We start from the raw sequence: 26,150 nt of genomic DNA, 5'->3' as shown, positions 1-26,150 counted from the left end.
TTGATGTAGAAGCTCTCCGTGATCAAATCCCCCTTCGGCAGGACGCCAGAAAAGGCCCCTAGATGGGATCTGACGGGTACAGAAGGTTACGGCGATGGAAAAGTGTTTTCGTGGCTCTCCTGGTAGGTTTTGGAATATTTGAGAATATATAGGCGCAAGAAATAGGTCGATGGAGTCAAGAGTGGCCCACAAGGGTGGGGGCGCGCTCTCCGACCTTGTGGCCACCTCGTGGCTGCCCTGACGTGCACTCCAAGTCCTCTGGATGTCTTATGGTCCAAGAAAAATCATCGTGAAAGTTTCATTCCGTTTGGACTCCATTTGGTATTCCTTTTCTGCGAAACTCTAAAATAAGGAAAAAAACAGAAACTGGCACTAGGCTCTAGGTTAATAGGGTTGTCTGAAAAATCATATAAAATAACATATTAATGCATATAAAACATCCAAAACAGATAATATAATAGCATGGAACAATCAAAAATTATAGATACGTTGGAGACGTATCACACATCTTCACAAGTCCGTTGTCACCACAATGGGCAGCAAGCTTCAAGCATGATCTCTTCGTGATGCTCCACTGAATTTGCACACGGCAATCTTGATGACGATCATCACTTGATGTCATCCTCCATGGGTTGTATGAGATCTTTCTCTTGACACAAGCCCTTGGAAACATGCCTAACCACACATAGAAGTCTCATGTAGACCATGGGTTAGTATACAAAGCGTAATGGACAATGCTTACCATACCATGGGATCCGTTGGTCCCACTTGGAACATCTTTTATGCTTTGTGTGTTGATCAACTTGATTCACTCTTTGACTTGGTCTTGATTAACCTTGTATCATGTCATCTACATGACCAATCTTTGGATAATTGCTTGAATAGCGCTTTGGTGGTCACATAAACTCCTTGATACCAACCCATGGACTTCAAGAAATGCCTATGGACAAATCCTTCAAATATAACTCAAGGAAACCATTAGTCCATAGAGATTGTCATTAATTACCAAAACCAAACATGGGCGCACCGCATGTTCTTTCAACTGGGCCGACAGTTACAGATATGTGCTCCTCCATGACCTTGTCCCACCGACGAGGCTCTTGTCAGCCCTTATAAAGGCATACCGGGGCCGGTAATTTGGTAGCTATCTTCATGGGATACAACACGATCAGGTGATCACACAATTACTAGGATCATATCTCCCATGGCAGTAGGATCCCCAAAGTAGCGCTCGTGTCCTTAGCCCTTACGAGTGTCTAGAGGATGATAACATGATAGGGAAACATCGCGAAAAAAGTCGAAAGGGTGATGACGAAGGATGGTGTGATGAAGGCGACGTCTGACATTGATGGCGGGCGAGTGCTCAGGCTGCGACGAGGGAAGAATACCGATGGCCACAAACAAGGTAGCACCGCCGCAACTTTAATCATTCAAGAGATGCGATAGGGGCACGATACGTGGGCATGCATGGGAGATATTGGGAGGGTTCTTTTTTTTCATACCCAAGGAATTGGTGACTAAATAACTATCAACTTGGGGAATAAACTCGAATACCTGGCCTCAAAAGCAACAAAACGATCTCTGAGATTAATTTCACCACTTCACTAGTTTTCTAGGTGGCTTGTTAATATTAAAGCACATTTAGCGGTTTTGATGTTTGGTTTGGCTTCTGGCTTATAAGCAAGAAAACCACAACCAATGCCTTACGAGACACAACAAGAGTATACAAACCATTTATACAACACTTCTATTATAGACTTTTTACCGGATAAATGAAATAACCGGTTTCCTTTGATAGATCTTGTTTTTCTCTAACTTCATTTGCTTCACACTCTAAAAATTATTAGAGCCCACTGTAATAATTTCATCTTTGCACCAAATTCAATACAACTTTCTCATTTTCCCTTTAATTATACTATGGCCTGAGATTTAGTCCTATGTTGCACTTATAAATACAACTAATAAAATATTGTTGTCCAACATTCTGGGGAGCCATGTTTACAACCATACATTTTAGGGATACAAACTAAGACAACGTCCAACCGTCGACTACTAATAAAAAGTACTCACTCTGTTTCAAAATAAGTGTCTTAACTTTGAATTAGTTCTAGTATAAAGTTATACCAAGGTTAAGACAATTATTTTGGGATGAAGGAAGTAATAAGCACGGCGGTGGAGATATTTTCCATTGGTTACCATTAAAACGTATATAGTTGACATATTGTATAATATTATGCGTCCGTGCATATACATAGCCACCGATAGCATTCACATACGAGCATGCTTTCTCGAGCCATGTTGGTACATGAACATGGACATACACATATTCTTAGGAACAAATAAGAAAGATAAATGGAGAAGGAAAACCCAAAGCAATGTCAGAGTTGACAAAACTGCAATGGCACTTTATATATGGCCTGTCGTGAGTGAGCTGTTTAGGCCTTGCCGGACTCCTCGCAGCCCGGTGGCTTGAAGGCGATGAAGCTGACGCACTGCACCTGACGCATGTTGTCGAATCCGATGATGCGGACATACGCGTCAGGGTACTCCTTCTTGACCTCCTCCACCTCGTTGATCACCTGTGTGGCGTCAGTGCACCCGAACATAGGCAGCTTCCACATTGTCCAATACCGGCCATCGTAGTACCCAGGAGATGCGTTGTGCTCACGGAAGATGAACCCAACCTTGCTGAACTCGAGGCAAGGCACCCACTTGGAGCGGATCAGGTAGTCGACCTGCTTGAGGAGGGCCTCCGTGCTGAGCGGTGGCAGGTAAGACAGGGTCTCGAACTTCTTGATGCCCTCGATGGGCCACACCTGCAAATCAGATTGACAGTCATGTATACATTAACAGACTATAACTCTAGTTCTGCACATATCAGATGGAGTAGCCGGCTAAATTGTGTGCTGATTGACGTCGGGATTTGAAACTATTGTATGTAATTGACCATATGAAAGTTCACATATGATTGTTATTGTCTTCCGTGAGGTAGAAAATGAGTAGAAAGACAGAGACGATGTTGTTTACCTGCATGCACCTGATCCTTCCACCGTTGCTGACGCTGCCGAGGCTAGCGCCGTTGGAGCGGCGGCTGACGGGGAGGCCGGCGGTGGACTTGAGCCCCTGGAAAGGAGCGACGGAGGTGGCCGACGAGGCCATCACGGTGGGGGCCATGGCTGTACTATGTAGGTATATAGCTTGCTAGGAGGAGGCACTCTGGCTTGAGGACTGCTGCGTTGGGTCAGCAGCGGCTTATATAACCCTTTGGCCCTTCCTGAGCAACAACAAGATGTGGAAGGAGTGGCTGCCGTTCCACAGCGGCGATTAGCCCCCGCGCATCACCGGCGTCCAGATAAGGTCGGGATAAATAACCACATGTCTGCGCACCTTATCCTCTGCACCATAGAATCAACGGCCGTGTGCCATGCTGCTGGTCCTACTCCTTCCTGGCTACTTGCACTCAAGCCAATTTGCATTATTCTCTAGGTTTGCCGTACCGTATATATGGCGAGACACTGAGATGTATCAGCATTGCTACTCCTACTAACTAGAGGTAATTTTTCTTTGAGGGAAACTAGAGGTAATTATATTGTGAAAGGGCATCCGCATTAGGTACGCTACCAGATTAATAGTGCATGGCAAACACGGCTTCCTTCATCTCACACGGTCAGTATGCCGCCTATGAAGTCATGACGGTCTCGAGTCTCAGCGCAGATAGTTCGTGAGATGGTTGTGTCACTGTGATAACCGGTCGAATTTGGTCACCATTTGTAATCTCCGTTTTTTATTCAAAAATAAGATGCTTCTACTACTTGATGCTCCCACGTAGAATTATATTTCACTGTTTTTTCAAGAATATATTAATATCGCGAAGATACCTATTACACTCAGCCTTTGCACATATAAGATGTCTCAAAGACATACAGGATACACAAAGCCAAAGGAAAAAAAAGATCCCACCATAGTGATCAACTCCTTTCATCAGCGCACAAAAACCATCACAAGATACAGCACACGAAAAATATAAAAGGTCTTCAAAAGCAACGCCTTCAAGAAGGAAACAATGCACAAGCGCTGTTGTTGCCTGATCCAAAATCTTAGGTTTTCACCCTGGAGAAGTCTGAGCTCTCAGAACAATTCCTTCTGCAAGGCAATTGCCAGGCACAACCAGTGAAGGCCAGACCTTAGTTTTTCACCCTGAAGGCTCAGCACCTGAGGAGCACCACCAAAAATGAATCCTCCGGTGCTACCACCCCCACTTGACCCTGCTGGTCCTGAGAGTTATGAAACACCTGGGTGACTCCATCGCCTCGAAGACGCCGTCTGTCTAACTGATTCTCCGATCTCAGCCACCATGACCTTCTCCACAGTTGTTTACACCACAGAAATCGAGAAGCCAACATGTCCCATGGTGTCAACGAACAACAGAGCTTCGTGTCACGCCCTCATGGAACCTCGTACGCTGAAATGGGCGTGCACAACCGAATTCTCGATCCAAATATCTTGGGCAAGATCTCCGACAGCAGTTCCGGAACACGTCGATGACTAGATCCAGGAGAACCGACCATGTAGGATGTTGTCGTGATGCGAGAGGAGCAAGAGGACCGCCACCTTTATTATCACGACGGCAGGCCCCCGCACCGCCCTGATCCAGCTCGTCACCGCCTAATCGCAGCCATGGGCCGAGCACCAACCCACCCAGATCCATATCAGATCTGGGGGGGGGGGGTCGGCACCTCCATGCACTGGAACACACGTGCATCCACCACTGTCCTCTCGCCACCTGCAAGCACCTGCGACCTGCGCAGAGGAGCGCAGTGCTGTCAGCCGCCGCAAAAGCCCCCAACTCGACGGCAGCGACCCAAGGACGCCAGAGCCCTGCTGCCACCGGATCCGCGTGAGATTTGCCCGGTGAAGACCATGGGCCGGTGGCAAGGGGAGGGGGAGCACAGGGGATGAGGTCTTGAGTGGGTGTGGATTCACTACTGCCCGAGTCGCCCTAGAGGAGGACAACGCGGGGGATGGGGTTGATCCCGCCAATGAATAGAGGTTTTTGATATGGAGACTTGGTCATCACGAGAATTATCTTTCAGTGTACAAACTCAAAGGAATACATTAAGTCTAGCATCACAAATTCATCACAACAATAACAACAACAATGATGATGATGATGTTGGAAAATTGTGTGATGACTAGCTATTGTCCGTGCCGTTACAACGGGGGCATACATATTTTATTGATTTTGTGTCTTCTGTATACCTTCCACCCGCTATCTCCGTCTCACTAATCCAATCTCACCACCTATGTCAATGGCTCATCCGCTCACAGTACCCCTTCCACTTTGGAAAAATAAAATTGGAACTAAATAAGTGGAAGTACTACATTTTCCATGTGCCAAAGTGAAAAAAGAATTAGTTTCCATATTATTGATGAAAGGAGATGTGATGTCGGGCAAATAAGTTTGGAAATAAATCAGTAGGAGGGGATGCAAATTGATGGGAGATGTGGTGTTTGGCAAATAAAATTGGACAATAATCAGTGGGGTTACTACGTTTCCAATTTGCCAAATGAAAAAGGATTAATTTTCATATTACTAAAGGAAGGAGATGTGATGTCGGGCTACTAAAGTTGAAGACAAATCGGTGGGACGGTTGGACTCGAAGGATGAAAAAAACTAGAGGCAAGGAAGCAAACGACCTATTCCCCTTTAATAGTAGAGATATCATGTGTCATGCAATAAATGTTCATATACAATGTACATGACCTCAATTTTTTAATTAAGGTGGTACTTGGATAGCCTTTGGCTCTGACTTTTTGTTCCTGCAGCAAGCTTGTTTTAGGCTTGTTAGAGCACGCCAGCTTATTTCCAGTTACATGCACTCCTACTTGGAAAAATTAGAAGAAAAATACCACATTACATGCATGGCCTACCCCTACTACCTCCCATCCCCCCAAAGAAACCTCCCAAACCAAATTCTCACATCACCCCCAAAACTATCCCCAACCCATGAACAGGACATGCGGTGCTAGATTTGCAACCGCTACCCTATCTCGGTCTCCTTCGACACTGACTATCAAAGCAATTGCCTCCACCTAATTCCTTCGGGCAAGGTAAGTGGCACAAGTTTTCTCCCAAGTTGAAGGTTCGGACTTTGGTGAAATATTTTTTCCCCGTTGCCCATCTTGAATCCATTTGCGTCTTGTTTTCATATGTCACGTTCAATGCCTTTACTTTATATTAAATGGATGTGAAAAGTGCATTTCTTAATGGTCCTGTACAAGAGGAAGTATATGTTGCACAACCACTCGGGTTCATCACCACAAGGACCGCGTCTATAAACTCCCCAAGGCATTGTACATTCTCAAGCAAGATCCACGTGTTTGGAATGCTCACCTTAAAGAGTTTCTAGCCGAGGAAGAATTTGTGATGGGGGTAATCAATCCCACTCTTTTCACTAAGAGACCCAAGGGTGAAAACCATGGCCAAAAAGTTTGAGATGTCATTGATGGGGCAATTGAAGTTCTTTCTTGGCTTTCAAATCAAGCAATATCCAGAAGTGATCTTTCTCTCACAAACAAAGTATATTGAAGATATTCTCACGAAGTTTGATATGACAAATGCCAAACCATGACAGGCACCTATGCCGACTACGTGGCATCTTGATTAAGACAACAATGGTAAACCATTCGATCCAAAGGCATATCATTCTATGATTGAGTTTTTGATTTATCTTTGGACATCTAGACTAGATATTATGTTGAGTGTATACATGTTGTAGGATATCAAGCTAATCCTAGGGAGAGACAGTATTTGGTGGTTAAGAGGACTCTTAGATATCTTCACTACAAAAAAGACACATCCATGATGATACATATTTGTCGCAGTAGGTCACGTTTTCTGTCACCCATGTACATCTATGACGGTTTAATGACAGAATCAAGATAGTCATACATGTGTTGTCGTGGATGAGTTCCATGACACTATTCACTTTTTCATCATGAATGTGTACACTTTTATGATGAAAGATTACACGTCATGGAAATGTTTTCGTCAAGGCCCTTTGATAGTTTTGGCCCATTAACGGCCCATGGTGTCTTTGGGGCCAATTACAGCCTGGTGTGTCTTTACACTGGGACCAATTTGCAGCCTGATGTTTGTTTCAGGGTGTTAGTGCCTACTACTTCTTGAGCTTGCGTTGGTTTTTCCCTTGAAGAGGAAAGGGTGATGCAGCAAAGTAGAGATAAGTATTTCCCTCGGTTTGAGAACCAAGGTGTCAATCCAGTAGGAGACAACGCACAAATCACCTAATACCTACACAAACAATCAAACAATTAACTTGCACCCAACGCGATAAAGGGGTTGTCAATCCCTTCATGGTTACTTGCAAAAGTGAAATCTGATAGAGATAGATAAAAGATAAAGTAAATATTTTTGGTTTATAGATCAGAAAGTAAAAGATTGCAAAATAGTAGATCGGAAACTTATATGATGGAAAATAGACCCGGGGGCCATAGGTTTCACTAGAGGCTTCTCTCAAGATAGCAAATAATACGGTGGGTGAACAAATTACTGCCAAGCAATTGATAGAAAAGTGCAAAGTTATGACGATATCTAAGGCAATGATCATGAATATAGGCATCACGTCCGTGTCAAGTAGACATAAACGACTCTGCATCTACTACTATTACTCCACATATCGACCGACTCCTGCCTGCATCAAGAGTATTAAGTTCATAAAGAACGGAGTAACGCATTAAGTAAGATGACATGACGTAGAGGAATTAACTCAAGCAGTATGATGAAAACCCCATCTTTTTATCCTCGATGGCAACAATACAATATGTGCCTTGCTGCCACTACTGTCCGCAAGATTGAACCCAAAGCTAAGCACTTCTCCCATTGCAAGAAAAACCAATCTAGTTGGCCAAACCAAACTGATAGTTCAAAGAGAATTACAAAGATATCAAATCATGCATAAAAGAATTCAGAGAAGATTCAAATAATATTCATAGATAAGTTGATCATAAATCCACAATTCATCGGATCTCGGCAAACACACCGCAAAAGAGTATTACATCGGATAGATCTCCAAGAACATCAAGGAGAACATGGTATTGAGAATCAAAGAGAGAGAGAAGAAGCCATCTAGCTACTAGCTATGGACCCGTAGGTCTGTGGTAAACTAATCATGCTTCATCAGAAGGGCAATAGGGTTGATGTAGAAGCCCTCCATGATCGAATCCCCCTCCGACAGGGTGCCGAAAAAGATCCCTAGATGGGATCTCACGGGTACAGAAGGTTGCAGTGGTGGAAAAGTGTTTTCGTGGATCCTTATGGTGGTTTGGGGATATTTGGAAATATATAGGCAAAAGAATTAGGTCAGGAGGGTCATGTGGGGCCCACAAGGGTGGGGGCGCGCCCTCCATCCTTGTGGACGCCTCATGGCTCCTCCGACTTCATCTCCAAGTCTCCTGGTTGTCTTCTGGTCCAAGAAAAGTCAACATGAAGGTTTCATTCTGTTTGGTATTCCTTTTCTGCGAAACTCAAAAACAAGGAAAAACATAAACTGGCACTGGGCTCTAGGTTAATAAATTAGTCCCAAAAATAATATAAAATAGCATATTAATGCATATAAAGCATCCAAAACAGATAAAATAATAGCATGGAACAATCAAAAATTATAGATACGTTGGAGATGTATCAGTGGCCCATGGTGGAATTGGGTCAATTTGTCGCCTGGTGTGTCTTTCAGCTTGTTAGCAGCCCGTTGTGGAATTGGGCACATTTGTCGCCCGATATGTCATTCGGCCTGCCATGGTGGACTTGGGCTCATTTGTAGTCAGGTGTACCTTTTGGCCTGCTAACGACCCATGGTACACATGGGCTCATTTTGGTTTGATGTGCCTTTCACCCTGTTAACGGCCCGTGGTTTCCTAGGTATAATTCCGGTCTGATCTAACTTTCAGCCAGTTAAAGGGTCGTGGTATCTTTTGTCTCATTTACTGCTCGAGTTGTCTTTTGGCTTGTTAATGGCCTGAGGTATGCTTGGGACAATTATGGTCTAAAGTTATTTCGGCCTATTAATGGCCATTTGTAGTTTTAGCCCTACCATATATTTTGGCCTGGTAATGGCGTGTGATGCTTTTGGGCCCATTTAAGCCATGTGGTACATACCGGACCATGAATGGCTCGTGTTGATTTTGGCCCAGTTAGGTTTAGTAGGATTATCAGCCATATAGTTTTGGAGCTGCATAGGACCCAATACGTGTTTCGGCCCATGCATAATGTTGGTGTCCCATCTAAGGAGCCTCTCACCATGATGTCACTTGGCCTGATGGGCCTGGCTGAGAACCCCTTGTCAGTTCTATCCTGGGCCACTTTGGGCTGCCCATGGCATATCATATGAAGGTATGGCATATCGTATGAAGGTTCTAGACGACTTGGCATACACGACAGATTACACCTCCTCATACGTAGCCTACTAGGATCCATGTGCCCTAGGACCCCCCAGTATGCTAGATAAACCGAGGGACCAGGCTTGTAAATAGAAAACTTACAATCTCTCAGTACTTTGTACTCTCGATACACTCCAATGTGATAAAACACAAGCAGGAGATATTATCTCCCCTAGAGAGCCCAAACCTGGGTAAGATCCCTTGCCTATCTTATCATGTCACTAGCCTAGCTAGGATACCCTACCGAAGTATCAGCCAGATTTCGCTTCGGGAATGGTGGCCATGCATGCAGGTCCTTCTAGCTGAATGACTTCGCGTCGTGATGGGAGTAGGGATCAATGCTCTGATTGGTTCCGGTGCAATCTTTATGTCAGGCCAAATGTTCGTCTCTAGTGGCATCACCCTTGTCGCCAACTCGACAGGCGATCTCGGCCAGGTTGAGGCCTTTGATCTAGACTAGATCGTAAGATTAAGTGACATGGAGTACACCGCAGATCTCCGAGTAGAGCTAATCTTCTCGGGCTTGGCTTCTCACCGGATCGAGGAGTAGTAGACGCAACATCTCTGATCTTATTGTTAAATTGGATCATGGATTTATCATAGGAAGTCAATTTTCTTCACCCACCCACCACCCATCCCATCACCAACGTTGAAGATCATACCTACGTCCTCAAAGGAAACACCGATGAGGTCAAGCACATGGAAGAGGAGATCGGTGAGTCTGTGGACAGCCGACCACCAGCGAAGGTGCCCTCAAGCAAGTGGAGGAGACCTCTACCTACGAGATCTACATGGTGGTGGTGATTACAATGTCAATGATAACAATGGAGATGCCAAAGGAAACAAGGACAATGGCCCCAAGAGTCCTCCGCCTGATGTGTCACAGCACGAGGGGAACCCAACAGTGAGTTCGATCCCTCTGATGAGGAAATCTGCAACAAATCACTTGGCATCCCGCGCCATGACGGAGGTCAAGAGAGGCTAATCAGGTTGTCCAAGAAGGTCATCAGGGATAATGAAGAGTTTCTTGCAGAGGCTCAGGTGGTTGAAGAATGCTAGCAATAGGTCCTCCAGTTCGAGGAAGATCTGAAAGATAAGAGGTAGATGGCGACTAGGAAGGTACTCCCTCTATAAACAAATATAAGAGCATTTAGATCACTATTTTAGTGATCTAAATGCTCTTATATTTCTTTATAGAGGGAGTACCAACCAAGCATGGAGGAGCCTGATAAAGGACTTGGACGTTGTGGCAGACCACAGTGAGGTAAGTGCGGTTTCTAAACACACGTGGGCCAAAGACCTGCACCCCGGTGGACAAGATCAGCCTCCCAGCCGATAAGGGAAAATGATCTCCCGTCAAAGCGGGACATCGCACAAAAAGCCATGCTAACGCATCTCACAACATGGGCGGCTCGGACACCCAAAAGTTGGGACAATTTGAGCTCCCACCCCAGGAGGCGCCACTCAAAATCTCCCAAGGATGACGCTCCTTGGACGATCTATGATAACCCACAGGTGTAGGGGATCTATTATAGCCTTTTCGATAAGTAAGAGTGCCTAACCCAGCAAGGAGCTAAAGGTAGGATTAGTATTCTCTCAAGTTCTATCAACCACTGATACAACTCTACTCACACCGAACATTTGCTTTACCAAGAAACAAGAAATAAATCTACTTGGCCGGTATGAAAATATAGCTTTGCAAGATAATAAAGTACTTATAAATAAATGTTAGTTTGTTGATTTGTAAAATAGCAATAGTGTAAAGAATTGTCCCTGGGCAATTGGGTATGAAACTAACATGATAATCATCTATTACAGTTTTTATGCGGGAGAGGCATACTCTAACATGTAGCAAAATCCATTGACTACAAATACTTATGATTGGAACTCTAGCAAGCATCTGCAAATACAAAAGATTCATTAAGGTAAAAAACCAACCATATCATTAAGATATAAGGTCCCTCTTAATCCCATATGCAACAACTCACAAACTAGGGTTTAGGTTTGTATCACTCCTGCAACCCAACATAAGAAAATCGATCACATATTGCAACACCCTGCAATGTTAATCCCACACATGTGCGCAAATGATGGGCACCATAGGACATCACCATAATAACATACAACTCCAATCAACCATAGCATATCACAGTTAACCCATAGGACAAAAATAAACTACTCAGACATAATAGAGATGTAACAAATCATGGGATAATAATATATAGCACCAAACACCAAGTTCAAGTAGAGATTACAACGGGTTGTGTGAGAGTAAATCATTGCATAGAGAGGGAGGAAGGTGATGGAGATGATGATGACAATGATGAAGTAGATAGAGGCGATCGTCGCGATGATTGTTCCCCAGGCGGCACTCCGGCACCATCGGGAGAGAGGGGAAGAGGCCCCTGATAACCCACAAGTATCGAGGATCATTTGTAGCCTTTTCAATAAATAAGGGTGTCGAATCCAGCGAGGAGCTAAAGGTAGAATTAATATTCTCTCAAGTTCTATCGACCACCGATATAACTCTACACACACTAATGTTCGCTTTACCTAGAACAAGAAATAAACTAGTTTGCATCAATAAAAATATAGCTTTGTGAGATAATAAAGAGTTAGTGATGTTCTAATGAAAGAACAATAAAGTTAATATAGCGAGTGTGGAAAAGTGGTGGTCAGATGTGCGGAATTTTCCCTAGCGAATTGATAACTAGACAGATAATCATTATTGCAGTTTTATATGCGGGAGAGGCCTAAGCTAACATACTTTCCATTCTTGGACCATATGTTATTATGGTTGGAACTCTAGCAAGCATCCGCAAATACGAAAGCTTCATTAAGGTAAAACCCAACCGTATCATTAAGTAAAAAAAAGTCCCCTTGATCCCATACGCAACAACTCACGAACTCGGGTTTAGGTTTTGGTCACTCCTGCAACCCACTATAAGAAAATCATTGACATATTGCAACACCCTACAGCGGCAACCCCACACACTTGCGTGACATGGCGGGCACCGTAGGAAAACACCAAAATAAAGCATGCAACTCAAACCAATCATGATCAAGAGTCAACCCATATGACAAAAAGAAACTACTCAAACATAATAGAGGTGCAACAAATCATTGGATACTATATAGCATAAAGAACCACGTTCAATTAGGGGGTACAACGGGTTGCGGGAGAGTGGACCGCCGATTATAGATGGGGGATGGTGATGAAGGTTGAAAGATCATGGATGTCGCCTAGAGGGGGTGAATAGGCGCTTTAAAATAATTACGGTTTAGGCTTGAACAAATGAGGAATAAAACTAGTGTTTAATTTGTCAAGCACAAAACCTAAATTGACTAGGCTCACTTATGTGCACCAACAACTTATGCTAAGCAAGATAAACAACTACGTGATAGCAAGATATATAACATGTCATACTATGGCTATCACAAAGTAAAGCACATATGTAAAGGGCTCCGGTAGGAGATAATCGAGGCACGCGGAGATGACATGTAGCCCCAAGTTCACACCCTTGCGGATGCTAATCTCCATTTGGACCATGTGGAAGCACAATGCTCCCCAAAATGCCACTAGGGCCACCGCAATCTCCTCGCACCCTCGAACAATGAAAGATGTTGTGATTCCACTAAGGGACCCTTGAGGGTGGTCACCAAACCGTACAATTGGCAACCCTTGGGGAGGTTGAAAGCACACGTGCTCCCTGGGTGATTTTGGTAATTAATGTCAACATATCTTTTGTTGGACTAATAGTTTTATCTAGTGTGTTTCAGATAAGTTCAATAGTGGAGTGGGCAGGACAAGAGGATGTGGAACCCCTTCAAAATGATAAGGACAAAGATTGGCAAAATCTCAAGACTCTTAATTTTTATTTAAGTTATCCAAGATCACATTGAGTCCATAGGAAAGCCAATACTATTAAAAGGGGATGAGGTGTTGCTTAATGGTCTACTTGCTCAAGTGCTTACTGATATTGCTCCAAAACCCTCAGCCACTTTCTCCATCCAAATATGTCCAAACCCTAAACTCAAACTCGGCCCCACCGATTCTTTCTACCTGGAGCCACCGAGTTCATTTGACATAGCCACTACTAGAAACCCTATTGATTCGGTCACACCGATACGTATCTCAGTCCCACTGAGATGGCCTTGCAAACTCTCTGTTGACTTGTTGTAATTATATAGGTCCCACCGAGATGTTGCAATCGGTCTCACCAAGTTAGCTTGACAGATTCTATGTTGCTCATTGCTTCACTTTGGTCTCACCGAGTTGATGCAATCGGCGCCACCGAGATGATGTTTTCCCTCAGCCCTAGCACATCGGTCCCGCCGAGTTGTTCCAGTCCATCCCACCGAGATTCCTAATGTTCATATTTTTTAACAGATCAGAGCCACTGAGTTTCCTAATCGGTGCCACTAAGATGAGTCGAAAGTGTGCAACGCTTGGATTTTGTGTGGAGGCTATATATACCCCTCCACCCTCTCCTCCATCAGAGAGAGAGCCATCAGAACGTGCCTACACTTCCACCATCCATTTTCTGAGAGAGAGCCACCTACTCACGTGTTGAGATCAAGAGATTCCATTCCAACCTTTTGAACCTTGATTTCTAGCCTTTCCCAAGTTGCTTTCTACTCAAATCCCTATTCTACCATAGTCAAATATATGAGAGAGAGTTGAGTGTTGGGGAGACTATCATTTGAAGCACAGGATCAAGTAGTTCATCATCTACACACCATCTATTACCTTTTGGAGAGAGGTGTCTCTTGGTTAGGTGTCGCTTGGGAGCCTTTGTTGTGATGTGGAGTTGAACCAAGAAGTTTGTAATGGCAAGGAGATCGCCTACTTCATGAAGATCTACCCAAGTGAGGCAAGTCCTTCGTGGGCGATGGCCATGGTGAGATAGACAAGGTTGCTTCTTCGTGGACCCTTTGTGGGTGGGGCCCTCCATGGACTCGTGCAACTGTTACCCTTCATGAGTTGAAGTCTCCATCAATGTGGACGTACGATAACACCACCTATCGAAACCACACACAAAATTCCGTGTCTCCATTGCGTTTGCACACTCCAATCCCATCCCTTTACTTTCTTGCAAATTGCATGCTTTACTCTTTCTTTTGCCTAAACTCTTGTCATGCTTGCTTGAAATGTATTGTGTGTGCCTTAATATGTGCTAAACTCCACCTTAACTTGAAGAAAATAAAAATTGCCACTTTTGCTTGTTAAGGGTCTAATCACCCCCCTCTAGACCCCTCTTCTCTATCCTTTCAATTGGTATCAGGGCTTTGGTCTCCATTGCTTTGGTTTAATCGCTATTGGAGGAAGATGGATGAGTCTACGTTTGGGAGTATTAGACATAGAGTGCCTATTCTTGATGGGGAGTTCTATGGTTCTTAGAAAAATGAGATGCTTGAGGTTTTCAATGAATATAATTTGAACAAGTATATTCTTAGCCCTTATGTGCCTCCTATTGACCCCTTGCATCCGACCCCCGATGAGTATCTTGATATGGTTTGCAATATTAGGATTGTTGATCTTATCATTAGAGGATTGCCTAGAAATTTGCCCGTGTGCTCGCCTACTTTTGAATGTGCATATACTATATGGAATTATCTTGAAGAACACTTTCCAAATTATTCCTTGAAAAATCAAGATGAGATTCTTAAAAAATCCATTGATTTTCAAAAAATGGAACCTAGTGATCCCGAGTTTGATGAATGTCTATTTGAGCTCTATGGTCTCATGTATGCTAAAGGAAATGTTGGAGTCATTAGTAGCATCATCTCAGAGACAATTAGAATTCGTAAAATTGAACATTGTCGTGGTCATAAATCTAATGAATCACTTGCTCTAGGTGATGATCACATACATGATGACGTTGACATTAAACATGGCTATTATGATGAAGACGAAGATAGTGACATTGAGTTTTAGGAGACTATGAGAAATCTTAGTCTCATGGCAAACTTCCGTGATTACATGGCCGGAGGAAAAGAGTGTATTCTCGATAGTGGATGTACTGATCATATGACCGAAGATAAGGACATGTTCCGTGAGGTTGCTAAAAACGACGGCCCACGCAAGTATGTAACTTTTGAAGACAACTCCAAGGGTAAGGTAGCCATTTCCAATTATAGCTCTATCCAAAATGTTATGCTCGTTGAATATCTTGGTCACAATCTTCTTTTCGTATCTAGACTAGCTGACTTTGGTTTCAATTTTCTATTTACCGAAGTAGATTGCTAAGTGTTTCGTAGGGATAATCATAACATGGTCTTTACTGGTATCCGTAGAGGTGACCTATATATTGTTGATTTCACTAAGAGAGCCCAACCTCGTACTTGCTTAATTGCTAAATCTTCTAAAGGATGGTTGTGGCATAGAAGGTAAGGTCATGTGGGCATGCGAAATCTTGATAAGCTTATTAAAGTTGATCATATCCTTGGTGTTAAAGATGTTATATTTGACAAGGATAGACTTTGTAGCACTTGTCAAGTACGAAAACAAGTTGGAGGAAGTCATCCCGTGGAGAACATCATGACCATGAGGAGACCACTTTAGCTACTTCACATGGATCTTTTCGGTCACAATGCTTATAAGAGCCTTGGTGGTAACTCTTTCGATTTGGCAATTGTTGATGATTTTTCAAGATTTACATGGGTGTTCTTTATTGATGACAAATCATGGGTCCAAATCAAATCGCATGTCCAAATGATCATCAAGAACTCCGCCAAGAAGGACCAAAACCAATTTTAAGTGAAGATCAAGAAGGTTCAAAGTGATAATGGAACAGAGTTCAAGAAGGAAAATGTTGAAAGGAAGAACTGAAAACTTATTGAGATGGTGAGAATGATGCTTGATGAGTACAAAACGTCAAGACATTTTTAGGCGGAAGCAGTTGAGACAGCTTGTCATTCTATGAATCGACTATATCTTCACAAGCTTGTCGGCAAAACGACATACGAGCTACTCAACGGTAACAAACCCCAAGTTGGATAGTTTCGAGTATTAGGCTCAAAGTGCTACATTCTTGATAAGCATCATCGTTCAAAATTTGCTGCTAAATCTCACGAAGGTTTCCTACTCGGTTATGGCTCGAACTCTCGCACTTACCGTATCTACAACAATTTCACCCAAAAGGTTGAAGAGATGGTAGATGTGAAGTTTGATGAATCTAACTAGGGGTGGAATTCGAGCCGAGTCAAGCCAGCTCGACTCGACTCGCTAATGCTCATTTCATTAACGAGCTAGCTCGACTCGACTCGTTACTATAAGGATCTCAAATCCAAGATTGGCTTGACTCGTATAACTCACGAGCTAGCTCGTTTAGCTTGTTAAGCTCGTTAAAGATATGAACATCGGACCTTACAAATGCGATAAAAAGATTAACTTACGATTTAGCATGTGCATATGTGGTCATGTATGTGTGAGTCTCCTGAGTGGCTCGGCCTTGAGCGGTTGGGCCTTGTGTCGGGATGCAAGGTGTTTAGTGGCTGTATTTTACTACCCCTAAAAAACACTAATTTTTTTACCGAACCTAACGAGTTACACGAGTACTCATGAGATCGGCTCATTTAACTTGGTTTGTAAACGAACTTAAACTAAAGCTCAGCTTGGCTCATTATTCTTTGAATTCAAGTCGATTCGAGCCGAGTTACGAGCTACTCATTTAGCTCGCGAGCTTCGAGCTTTTTTCCAGCCCTAAATCTAACGGCCCGCAAGTAGAGCAATTGCCAATTGATTTAGGAGATAAAGATCCCTCGGAAGCAATTCAAGATTTGTCTATCGGCAAAATTCGGCCAATGGAGGTGAAGGAGAGTACCTCATCCATTCAAGTGGAAGCCTCAACTTCACATCAAGGTGAACCACAAGTTGTCTTGGAGGCATCCACAAGTGGAACACGTCAAGACGAAGGAAATGAGGAAGTACAACAAGATACCTCGACCTCCTTCTCCACATCCACAAGAAAATGACAATGCCACCAACAATGAAGAAGAAGATGAGGAGGAGGATGTTCCACCTCAACCCAAGCAAAAGCTCTCATGAGTTAAAGCAAGAGTCTCAGAAAGATCATCCCGTCGAACAAATCTTCGATGACATCCAAACTGGGAGAACCACTCGCTCTAAAACTCGTTTGGCTAAATTTTGTGAACACTACTCATTCATTTCTAGTGTTGAACCTATGAAGGTAGAAGAAGCCCTTGAGGATCCGGATTGGATAAATGCTATGCACAAAGTGCTACACAATTTCGTGAGGAATCAAGTGTGGACATGATATGTCTCCAGCGTATCTATAATTTTTGCTTGTTCCATGCTGTTATATTATCAATCTTAGATGTTTTACAATCATTTTATAGTAACTTCATATCATTTTTTTGGGATTAACCTATTGACATAGTGCCCAATGTCAGCTACTATTTTTTGCTTGTTTTTTTGCTTCGTAGAATATCCCTATCAAACGGAGTCCAAACGCAGTGAAAATTTTTGGAGATTTTTTTGGACCAGAAGAAACCTTGGGGGTCAAGAAAGCACATGGAAGGAGGCCCGTGGGGACCATAAGACACCAGGGCGCACCAGGAGGCCCAGGCGCGCTCTGGTGGGTTGTGGGGCCCATGGGGGTCTCCTGCACCGCCTCTTCGCCCTATAAATTCCAAAGTATTCCAGAAACCCTAGGGGAGTCGATGAAACACAATTCCAGCCGCCGCAAGTTCTAGAACCACGAGATCCAATCTAGAGCTCTATTTCGGCACTCTGCCAGAGGGGAACACGATCTTGGAGGGGTTCATCATCCTCTTTGGTGCCTCTCCAATGATACGTGAGTAGTTGACCATATACCTATGGGTCCGTAGGGATTAGCAAGATGGCTTCTTCTCTCTTTTTTCTCAATACAATGGTCTCTTGGAGATCTATTTGATGTAATGAGTTTTTGTGGTGTGTTTGTTGGGATCCAATGAAGTTCGAGTTTATGATCAGATTTTTATCCATGAATATTATTTGAGTCTTCTTTGATATCTTATATGCATGATTATTTATAACCTCGTATTTCTTCTTTGAATCTTTGGTTTAGTTAGGCCAACTAGATTGATTTTTCTTGCGATGGGAAGAGGTGCTTTGTGATGGGTTCGATCTTGCGGTGTTCTTTCCCAGTTACAGAAGGGGCAACAAGGCACGCATGTATCATTGCTATTAAGGATAACAAGATGGGGTCTATTACTACATGAATAGATCTTGTCTACATCATGTCATCGTTCTTATTGCATTACTCTGTTTCTCCATGAACTTAATACACTAGATGCATGCTGGATAGCGGTCGATGTGAGGAGTATTAGTAGTAGATGCAGGTAGGAGTCAGTCTACTAATCTTGGACATGATGCCTATATATTGATCGTCACCTTGGATATCATCATAATTATTTGTTCTTCTATCAATTGCTCAACAGTAATTTGTTTACTCATCGTGTGCTATTTCTCGAGAGAAGCCACTAGTGAAATCTACGACCCCCGGCCAGGTCTATCTTCTATCATATTTTCTTTACGATCTATCTTTTTCCATATTTATTTTCAGATGTATATTTCCAAAAACCCAAAAATACCTTGCTGCAATTTTTCTTTCTTTATTTTATTTTACGTTTTATCGAGATCTATTTATCCAATCTATCACAAAACAATTTATCTTTTTACCGAGGAGGGATTGACAACCCCTCTTACGCGTTGGGTTGCAACTATTTGTTCTTTGTGTGGAGGTATTGTTTACAAAGTGTTGCTTGGTCCTCCTACTGGATTGATACCTTGGTTTCATAACTGAGGGAAATACCTACCATAGCTATGTTGCATCATCCCTTCCTCTTTGGGGAAATACCAACGCAGTTTCAAGCCGCATTAGGACATTGGTTGAAAAGCCCAACGGTGATCATAATGTCATTGGAACCAAATGGGTATTTCGGAGTAAGCAAGATGAAGATGGACAAGTTGTATGCAACAAGGCCTGTCTTGTTGCTCAAGGCTACACTCAAGTCAAAGGTATGGACTATGGTTAGACATATGCCCCCGTTGCTAGACTTGAGTCTGTTTGTATTTTACTTGCGTATGCCAATCACCATGATATCAGTCTATACCAAATGGACATTAAAAGTGCTTTTCTAAATGGTGAAATAGAAGAGGACACTTATGTTAAACAACCTCCCGGCTTTGTTAATCGCAAGAAACCTAATCATGTTTACAAACTTCATAAAGCTCTTTATGGTCTTAAACAAGCCCCTAGAGCTTGGTATAAATTCTTGACCAAGTTTCTTATTTAAAAAGGATTTGAAATTGGGAAAATTGATTCTACTCTTTTTTACTAAAAGGGTTAATGGAGAACTATTTGTGTGCCAAATTTATGTGGATGATATCGTATTCGGTTCTACTAACCCCCATTTTAGTGAAAAGTTTGGAAGGCTAATGTTGGAGAAGTTAGAGATGTATATGATAAGTGAACTCAAATTTTTTCCTTGGATTGCAAATCAAGCAAACCAAGGAAGGTACCTTTGTATCACAAACAAAGTATACCAAGGATCTTTTCAAGAAGTTGAATATGTAAGAAAGCAAAGGTATGAAAACACCCATGCCTACTAGTGGACATATTGACTTGACTAAGGATGGCAACCCAGTTGACCAAAAAGTTTACCGATCTATGATTGGTTCATTATTATATCTATGTGCCTCCCGTCCCAATATTATGCTAAGTGTGTGCATGTGTGTGCGATATCAGGCGGCCCCTAATGAATGTCATCTTAAGACCATGAAAATGATAGTGAGATATTTAGTTCATACACCAAACTTTGGCATTTGGTATCCTAAGAGGTCACCTTTTGATCTTGTTGGCTATTCCGACTCGGACTATGCCGGTGACAAGGTTGATAGAAAGTCCACTTTGGGTACATGTCAATTTCTTGGTAGATCCCTTGTCTGTTGGTCCTCCAAGAAACAAAATTCGGTATCCTTATCCATCGCGGAAGCGGAATACATTGTCGCCGGATCATGTTGTGCTCAATTACTTTGGATGACCCAAACTCTTAAATATTATGGGATACATGTGAAACATGTTACATTGCTTTGCGACAATGAGAGTGTCATTAAGATTGCTCACAATCCCGTGCAACATTCTCTAACTAAACATATTGAAGTTCGTCATCATTTCATGCATGATCATGTTGCTAAGGGAGACATCAATCTTAAGCATCTTCGTACCAACAAGCAATTGGCGGATATCTTCACTAAACCGCTTGATGAAAAGATATTTTGTCATTTGAGATGTGAATTGAATATCATTGATGCCTCAAATTTGGAGTAGAGACTCCTTGCATACATGCAAGGCATGAGCCTATGTGACTAATCCTTGATGTTTCTCTTATGATGTTGACTATTTATCTTGGATATATTTGCACCCTTGTGTGTTATCTAACCCTTGTAGGTACTTGGATGAGCCTCAATCTATGAGATTTCAAATCACTCACATCTTGAGCAGTCTCTACATCGCCAAGTATCTATGCTTTGGTTGTTGAGGATAAGGAAGCATAAACTTACTTCACATATCCTTTGACAACATCTATATGTTAAATTTCATGATTATCAATTTGGATACACAAGTGTTATTCCTTGCAAGACTAACCCATGTAGGAAGATGAACTTCAACTCCAAAGGATGCTTCCAGCTCTTGATGGACTACATCAACCGTGAGCATCCAACACAAGTTCAACTACATGATCAAGATCAACACCACAACCCAAGGCATCCAACACAAGGAGTACTGTGTAAGTTCAAGTGGCCCCCGATGCTGGTTGTGCCACACGTCGGGGAAAGTGAGTAGCAAGGTTCCTAATGACCGTCAAGGAGGATCTACACGGTAGAGTGTGTCCACTGTTTCTAAAAAATGATTATAGCAAGTGTTTCCACTCTTATGATGGAGGAGTGCGAAACACAGCAGCCACTTGAACTTACACCGTACTCCTACTATACTAGGCATGTGTAGTGCTTCATATGTCAGTACTACTCCCTCTGTTCCTAAACATTTGTCTTTCTACAGATTTCAACGAGTGACTACATACAAAGCAAAATGAGTGAATCTACACTCTAAAATATGTCTATAGACATCCGTATGAGGTAGTCCATTTGAAATCAGCAAAAAGACTTATATTTAGGAATGGAGGGAGTATAATCTTGTTGCTAGTGTAGTAAGATATGACGATAAAAAATGATGTTGTGTGCACGTCAACTATATGAATAGTAATGTAACATGCCCCTTTTTTGACTGTCCCGTCGAGAATGAACGGTGAGATCAATGTTAATAGAACTAGGTGAACTAGGTCTACAGCGCATGGAGAGTACGGTGCTACAGTACTCCATGGAACATGAACCATATGGAGCACGAATCAGTGTTAGGTAGGGTGTATGAAGGGTGCATGGGAGCAAAAGTTCCCTTCTCGACGCACTTTTGGGTGTTTGGTAGAGTGCATGAAGGGTGCATGAGTCCACACTAGTGGTTAACACAAATACACTTGGAGCATGCAGACCATGCATGAAGAGGGGTGCTGAGATGAGCATGCATGAGGAGGGAACAACTATATTGAGATGAGAATGCAACCAAACACACCCGCACGCTTTGTGCTATAGTGACTAGTCTCCATTGTCTGAGTTTTATCCAACGGTCATGTTGCACCGAGACATGCCCATGCAGAGGATGCCTTAAGACCACTAAAGTCCCTCTGCTTCTTGAGGTGCACGACGTCAATGATGTAGGGTGCCACCGCCCGCGGAGCCCGCTCCCGGTCGACAAGAGCCGGCTCGTCAAGGACGGCGTCCAATGGCACGAATGGATTCCGGTGACGAAGTCGTGAGAGGATTCGTCCAGCAACGGCGACAGCCGCCCACAGCCCCTCCTTGTCCAGCTCCGCCCCCACCATCACACGGAGATGGCTCAGCTCCTCAGAGATATAGGTGAAGAAGGAGACCAAGTCAGGAAGCCCCAGGTCATTGAAGTCGATGGGGTGGTCGAATGGGTTTAGCCCGATGGCCGGCATGGTCGCGCTGGCATGACGGTAGGCATCGCGCAGCCGCAACACATGCATGGCAACATGGTCCACCAAGTGGTTGAGGTGATCTTGGACCTCGTCACGATCGGCCCGCTCGCGCTCCAACCGGCTTGCCTCACCGCCTAATATATCTCCCGCTTTCTACAGCAACGTCGCCGATGCCTCGAGCATCTTTGTGGTGGACGCCTGCCGCTTTTGAAGCTCCATGAACTCACGCACATAAAGGAGGAGCTCCACGTCCTTGGCCCTGAGCTCCGCATCCTTGGCCTGGAGCGCCCGTGTCAGGCGCCCCACCTCATATTTCGTGATCTGGTGCGCCACCATGGAACCAGGTAGAAGCAATGGAGAGAGGAATCAAAGGGGGAGAAACGGCTGAAAGACAATGCAATCTATGGGAAGGCGGAGAGAGCCAGCCGAGGAGTGGGGTGAATCTTTAGGCTTTCACCATGGGAAAACACTAGTCGATGACTTTTCACATCAGGGAGCAGCGGGTTTTACAGGCGGAGTCATCATGACTAATTGCTGCCGCGCCTACTCTCATCAATCAAAAAAATAAAAATCCTATCGCGCCTACCACACCCAAAGACCAGAGCAATGCTGCAGTGGATATTTAAATTTACCTACTAGCAAGGAGAGAAAAAAGGGGTAAAAACAAATGTGGCAGCGGCCTAGCTAATCGGTCGCACTAGCCCAACTAGCTAACCACCGTGCTTCACTGATGTACTCCGCGGGAAAGGTAGGCTGATACGTCTCCAACGTATCTATAATTTTTGATTGTTCCATGCTATTATATTATCTGTTTTGGATGTTTTATATGCATTAATATGATATTATATATTATTTTTGGAACTAACCTATTAACCTAGAGCCTAGTGCCAGTTTTAGTTTTTCCTTGTTTTTGAGCTTCGCAGAAAAGGAATACCAAACGGAATAAAACTTTCGTGATGATTTTTCTTGGACCAGAAGACACCTGTTGGACTTGGACTCCAAGTCAAAAGACCTTGGAGTAGATGAAAAGTGTAGGTGTACAAAAGTAGGGGCTCTCCTTTTGACCCCTTTACTTGTGCACAGGCAGTCAGAGCCACGCGTCGCGGCCACACTTAGCAGGGCAGAGGAGGGAAGCCAGAGAGAAGCCAAAGCACGAGACGACCAAGGCGACGCCAAGACCGGAAGCACGGGAGGGCGAGAGGGCGAGGTGGACTCCCTTGGCAAGATCCTTGCCAAGGCGTGGCGCTGCATGCATCGCCGGCCTAGGCGCGTGTTGAAGCGAGGCAAAGCGGCGACGGACGGGACGGGCCTCATTCCCGTCCCTGATAAAGCTAATGGACACCTACGTAGTGCATTTAATGCGCTTTGTCCTATAATGCCGTGCGATAAGCTCATGCACTATAGGCCTTTCCACCTCATGTGTGCCACTATGGCAGCCCCTTTTTTCCTATAAAAGGAGGCCCGAGGCTACCAGGAGAAGGATTCGGCTTTTTGGAACGAGACAGCTAGCTAGTTCGGAAAGCTCAAGAACACTTAATGCATCCACCAAAGCAGGACTATGGTTTTACGTGTCCTCGCAGCCCGAACCTAGGTAAACGACTCGTGTGCTTGCTCCTAGACCGGCTCTCCTCACGACCCCGCGCCCGCCGACCATAGAAGGGATCCCATAGGTGTTGTTCCCACTGACATCTTTGGCATGCCAGGTAGGGGCCCGCAGTTGTGGGAATCTGGTCTAGCAGATAGCCTAGAAGTTCTTCGTCGCCATGGCTCCCAAGAAGAAGGTGGCCACGGCGGTCGGTTCGTCGGGAGCCGGACGGCCTGTACCGGTGCGGGCGAGCAGCGGTCCAGTCGCGGATAGAACCCGAGGCGCGACCCACGAGCACCAACATCGCTCTGGAAGTCAGAGCCTGGCGAGCGGCATCGTTCGTGCGCAAGGCGACGGGCTACACGCCACGAAATCCAGAGATGGAGCTGGGCCCCCGTAGATGGCGCGGGACCCTCCAAGGGCATCGCCGTACCACCCCCGGGCGGCGCGGTGACCTCCAAGACGCCCACTCCAGCGCCCACATCGCGCTCTTCCCAGGTTGTGCGCGACGAGCAGCGTCACCACGCCGGTGACCCTGGACGCCGCCGTGGGAAGAGTCCTGTGCGTCATCCGCGGACGAAGGAAGCCAGCATGCCCGCCGAAGTGCTGGCGAGGACGGCACACAGCCGCTGGGCCGTGACAGAGCTCCTTCTAACGTGGTTAGAAGCCGAACCGCACCACGGTCCACGCAGCTTTCGCCGCTGCCCACACCAGCAGAAGCCTTGGCGCGCGCATAGCTGCTCCTCGACTTCCCTCCCGTCGCAGAGAAGCTCGACGAGTGGAGATCCACTATCCGGAGCCTCGTCGGCATCGCCAACAAAGAAGAGCCATGACCGGCCTGGGCCCTCAGGCCGGCGCTCCATTGAGCCACTGCATGCTGGCCGTGGAGAGGCTGGAGTGCCGCGGCCATGGTGCACTCGCCTCCTCCATGCCATCAACTGCGGATGTCGATCCGTCACAATGACGCTTGTGATGACATTTCCATAGCGCCGTCCGACCCACAGACCCGCCGCGATCAACGCTAGGTTCTTCAAGAGCGAGCCCATGAAGACGCTCGAACCACCATCGAGCGCCGGTGCGATATGCGCCATCAGTCAAACAGGCGGGCGGGGCCCGCTATGGACCACCCAGCACCGGGAGGCTCCGGCGGCCTACCTTACGAGGTGGGTTGCCCAGCCTTTACCCGTGAGCTGCGGCAGTCGAAGTGGCCGTCCCACCGCATGTTCAAGCCCGACGTCGGCGAGAAGTATGATGGCAAGACCCACCCGTCAGAGTTCCTCGGCATCTACACCATCGCGACGCAAGCCGCTGGAGCTCGTGACGACAAGGTTCTTGCCAATTACTTCCCGTTGGCCCTGAAACCCAATGTCATGTCTTGGTTGATGCACTTGCCGGTGGATTCCATTTCTTCTTGGTCAGATCTGTGACACGAGTTTGTTGGTGCCTTCACTGGAGGCCACCAGGCTCATGGCCAGGCGAGTGATTTGCATATCATTCCCCAGAAGGAAGGTGAAAACATGCGCAAGTACATACAGAGGTTTAACCGAGTGCAATACAACATCATTGTTCATCCTGCCGCCGTGATCAGCGCATTCCATCAGAATGTGCATAACCGCAAGATGCGTAAAGAGCTGGCAATGAACAAGGTCAAGGACGTGGCCGAACTTTAGGTTCTGGCCGATAGATGCACCTGGGCTGAAGAGGGAAGGAAGTACCCCGGCGAATATGCCGGTGCAGAAACCGACTCTACCGGCGAAGACACCGCCACACCAACGAAGAAGGGCCGGCATCGCAATAGGAAATGCAAGGACAAGACCGTGCTTGCCGTCGAGGGATCCGGCGACACCAGCGCCGCCAAGAAGGCCAAGGCAGACGACCCCGGCAAGGAGATTGTCGGGTGCGCCGCTTGCCGGGCCTTGGCAGCTGCCGACAAGCCAGGGGGCTCTAACAAGCAATACTACAAGATCCACCGCACCAAGGGCAATGACCTCCAGAACTGCCGACAAGTTAAGCTGCTTGCTGAAAAGCAAAAATCCGAATACGATAG

The 26,150-nt window shown here is 45.0% G+C and overlaps 1 protein-coding gene across 1 annotated transcript; it reads right to left on the bottom strand.

The window, feature by feature from the left end:
- Nucleotides 1-2,192: 2,192 nt before the first annotated feature.
- Nucleotides 2,193-3,240, bottom strand: LOC119301124 (ribulose bisphosphate carboxylase small chain clone 512-like). Its single transcript, XM_037578029.1, has 2 exons — nt 3,028-3,240; nt 2,193-2,816 (listed from the first exon to the last, which is right to left on the bottom strand). Exons 1-2 carry the CDS (start codon nt 3,172-3,174, stop codon nt 2,436-2,438), a joined length of 528 nt encoding a protein of 175 aa, XP_037433926.1. The 5' UTR covers nt 3,175-3,240; the 3' UTR covers nt 2,193-2,435.
- Between the last annotated feature and the right edge of the window lie 22,910 nt (nt 3,241-26,150).

The sequence above is a fragment of the Triticum dicoccoides genome, chromosome 5A (genome assembly GCF_002162155.2).
Source record: "Triticum dicoccoides isolate Atlit2015 ecotype Zavitan chromosome 5A, WEW_v2.0, whole genome shotgun sequence".
NCBI lineage: Eukaryota > Viridiplantae > Streptophyta > Magnoliopsida > Poales > Poaceae > Triticum > Triticum dicoccoides.
This window is presented reverse-complemented; position numbering and strand designations above follow the sequence as displayed.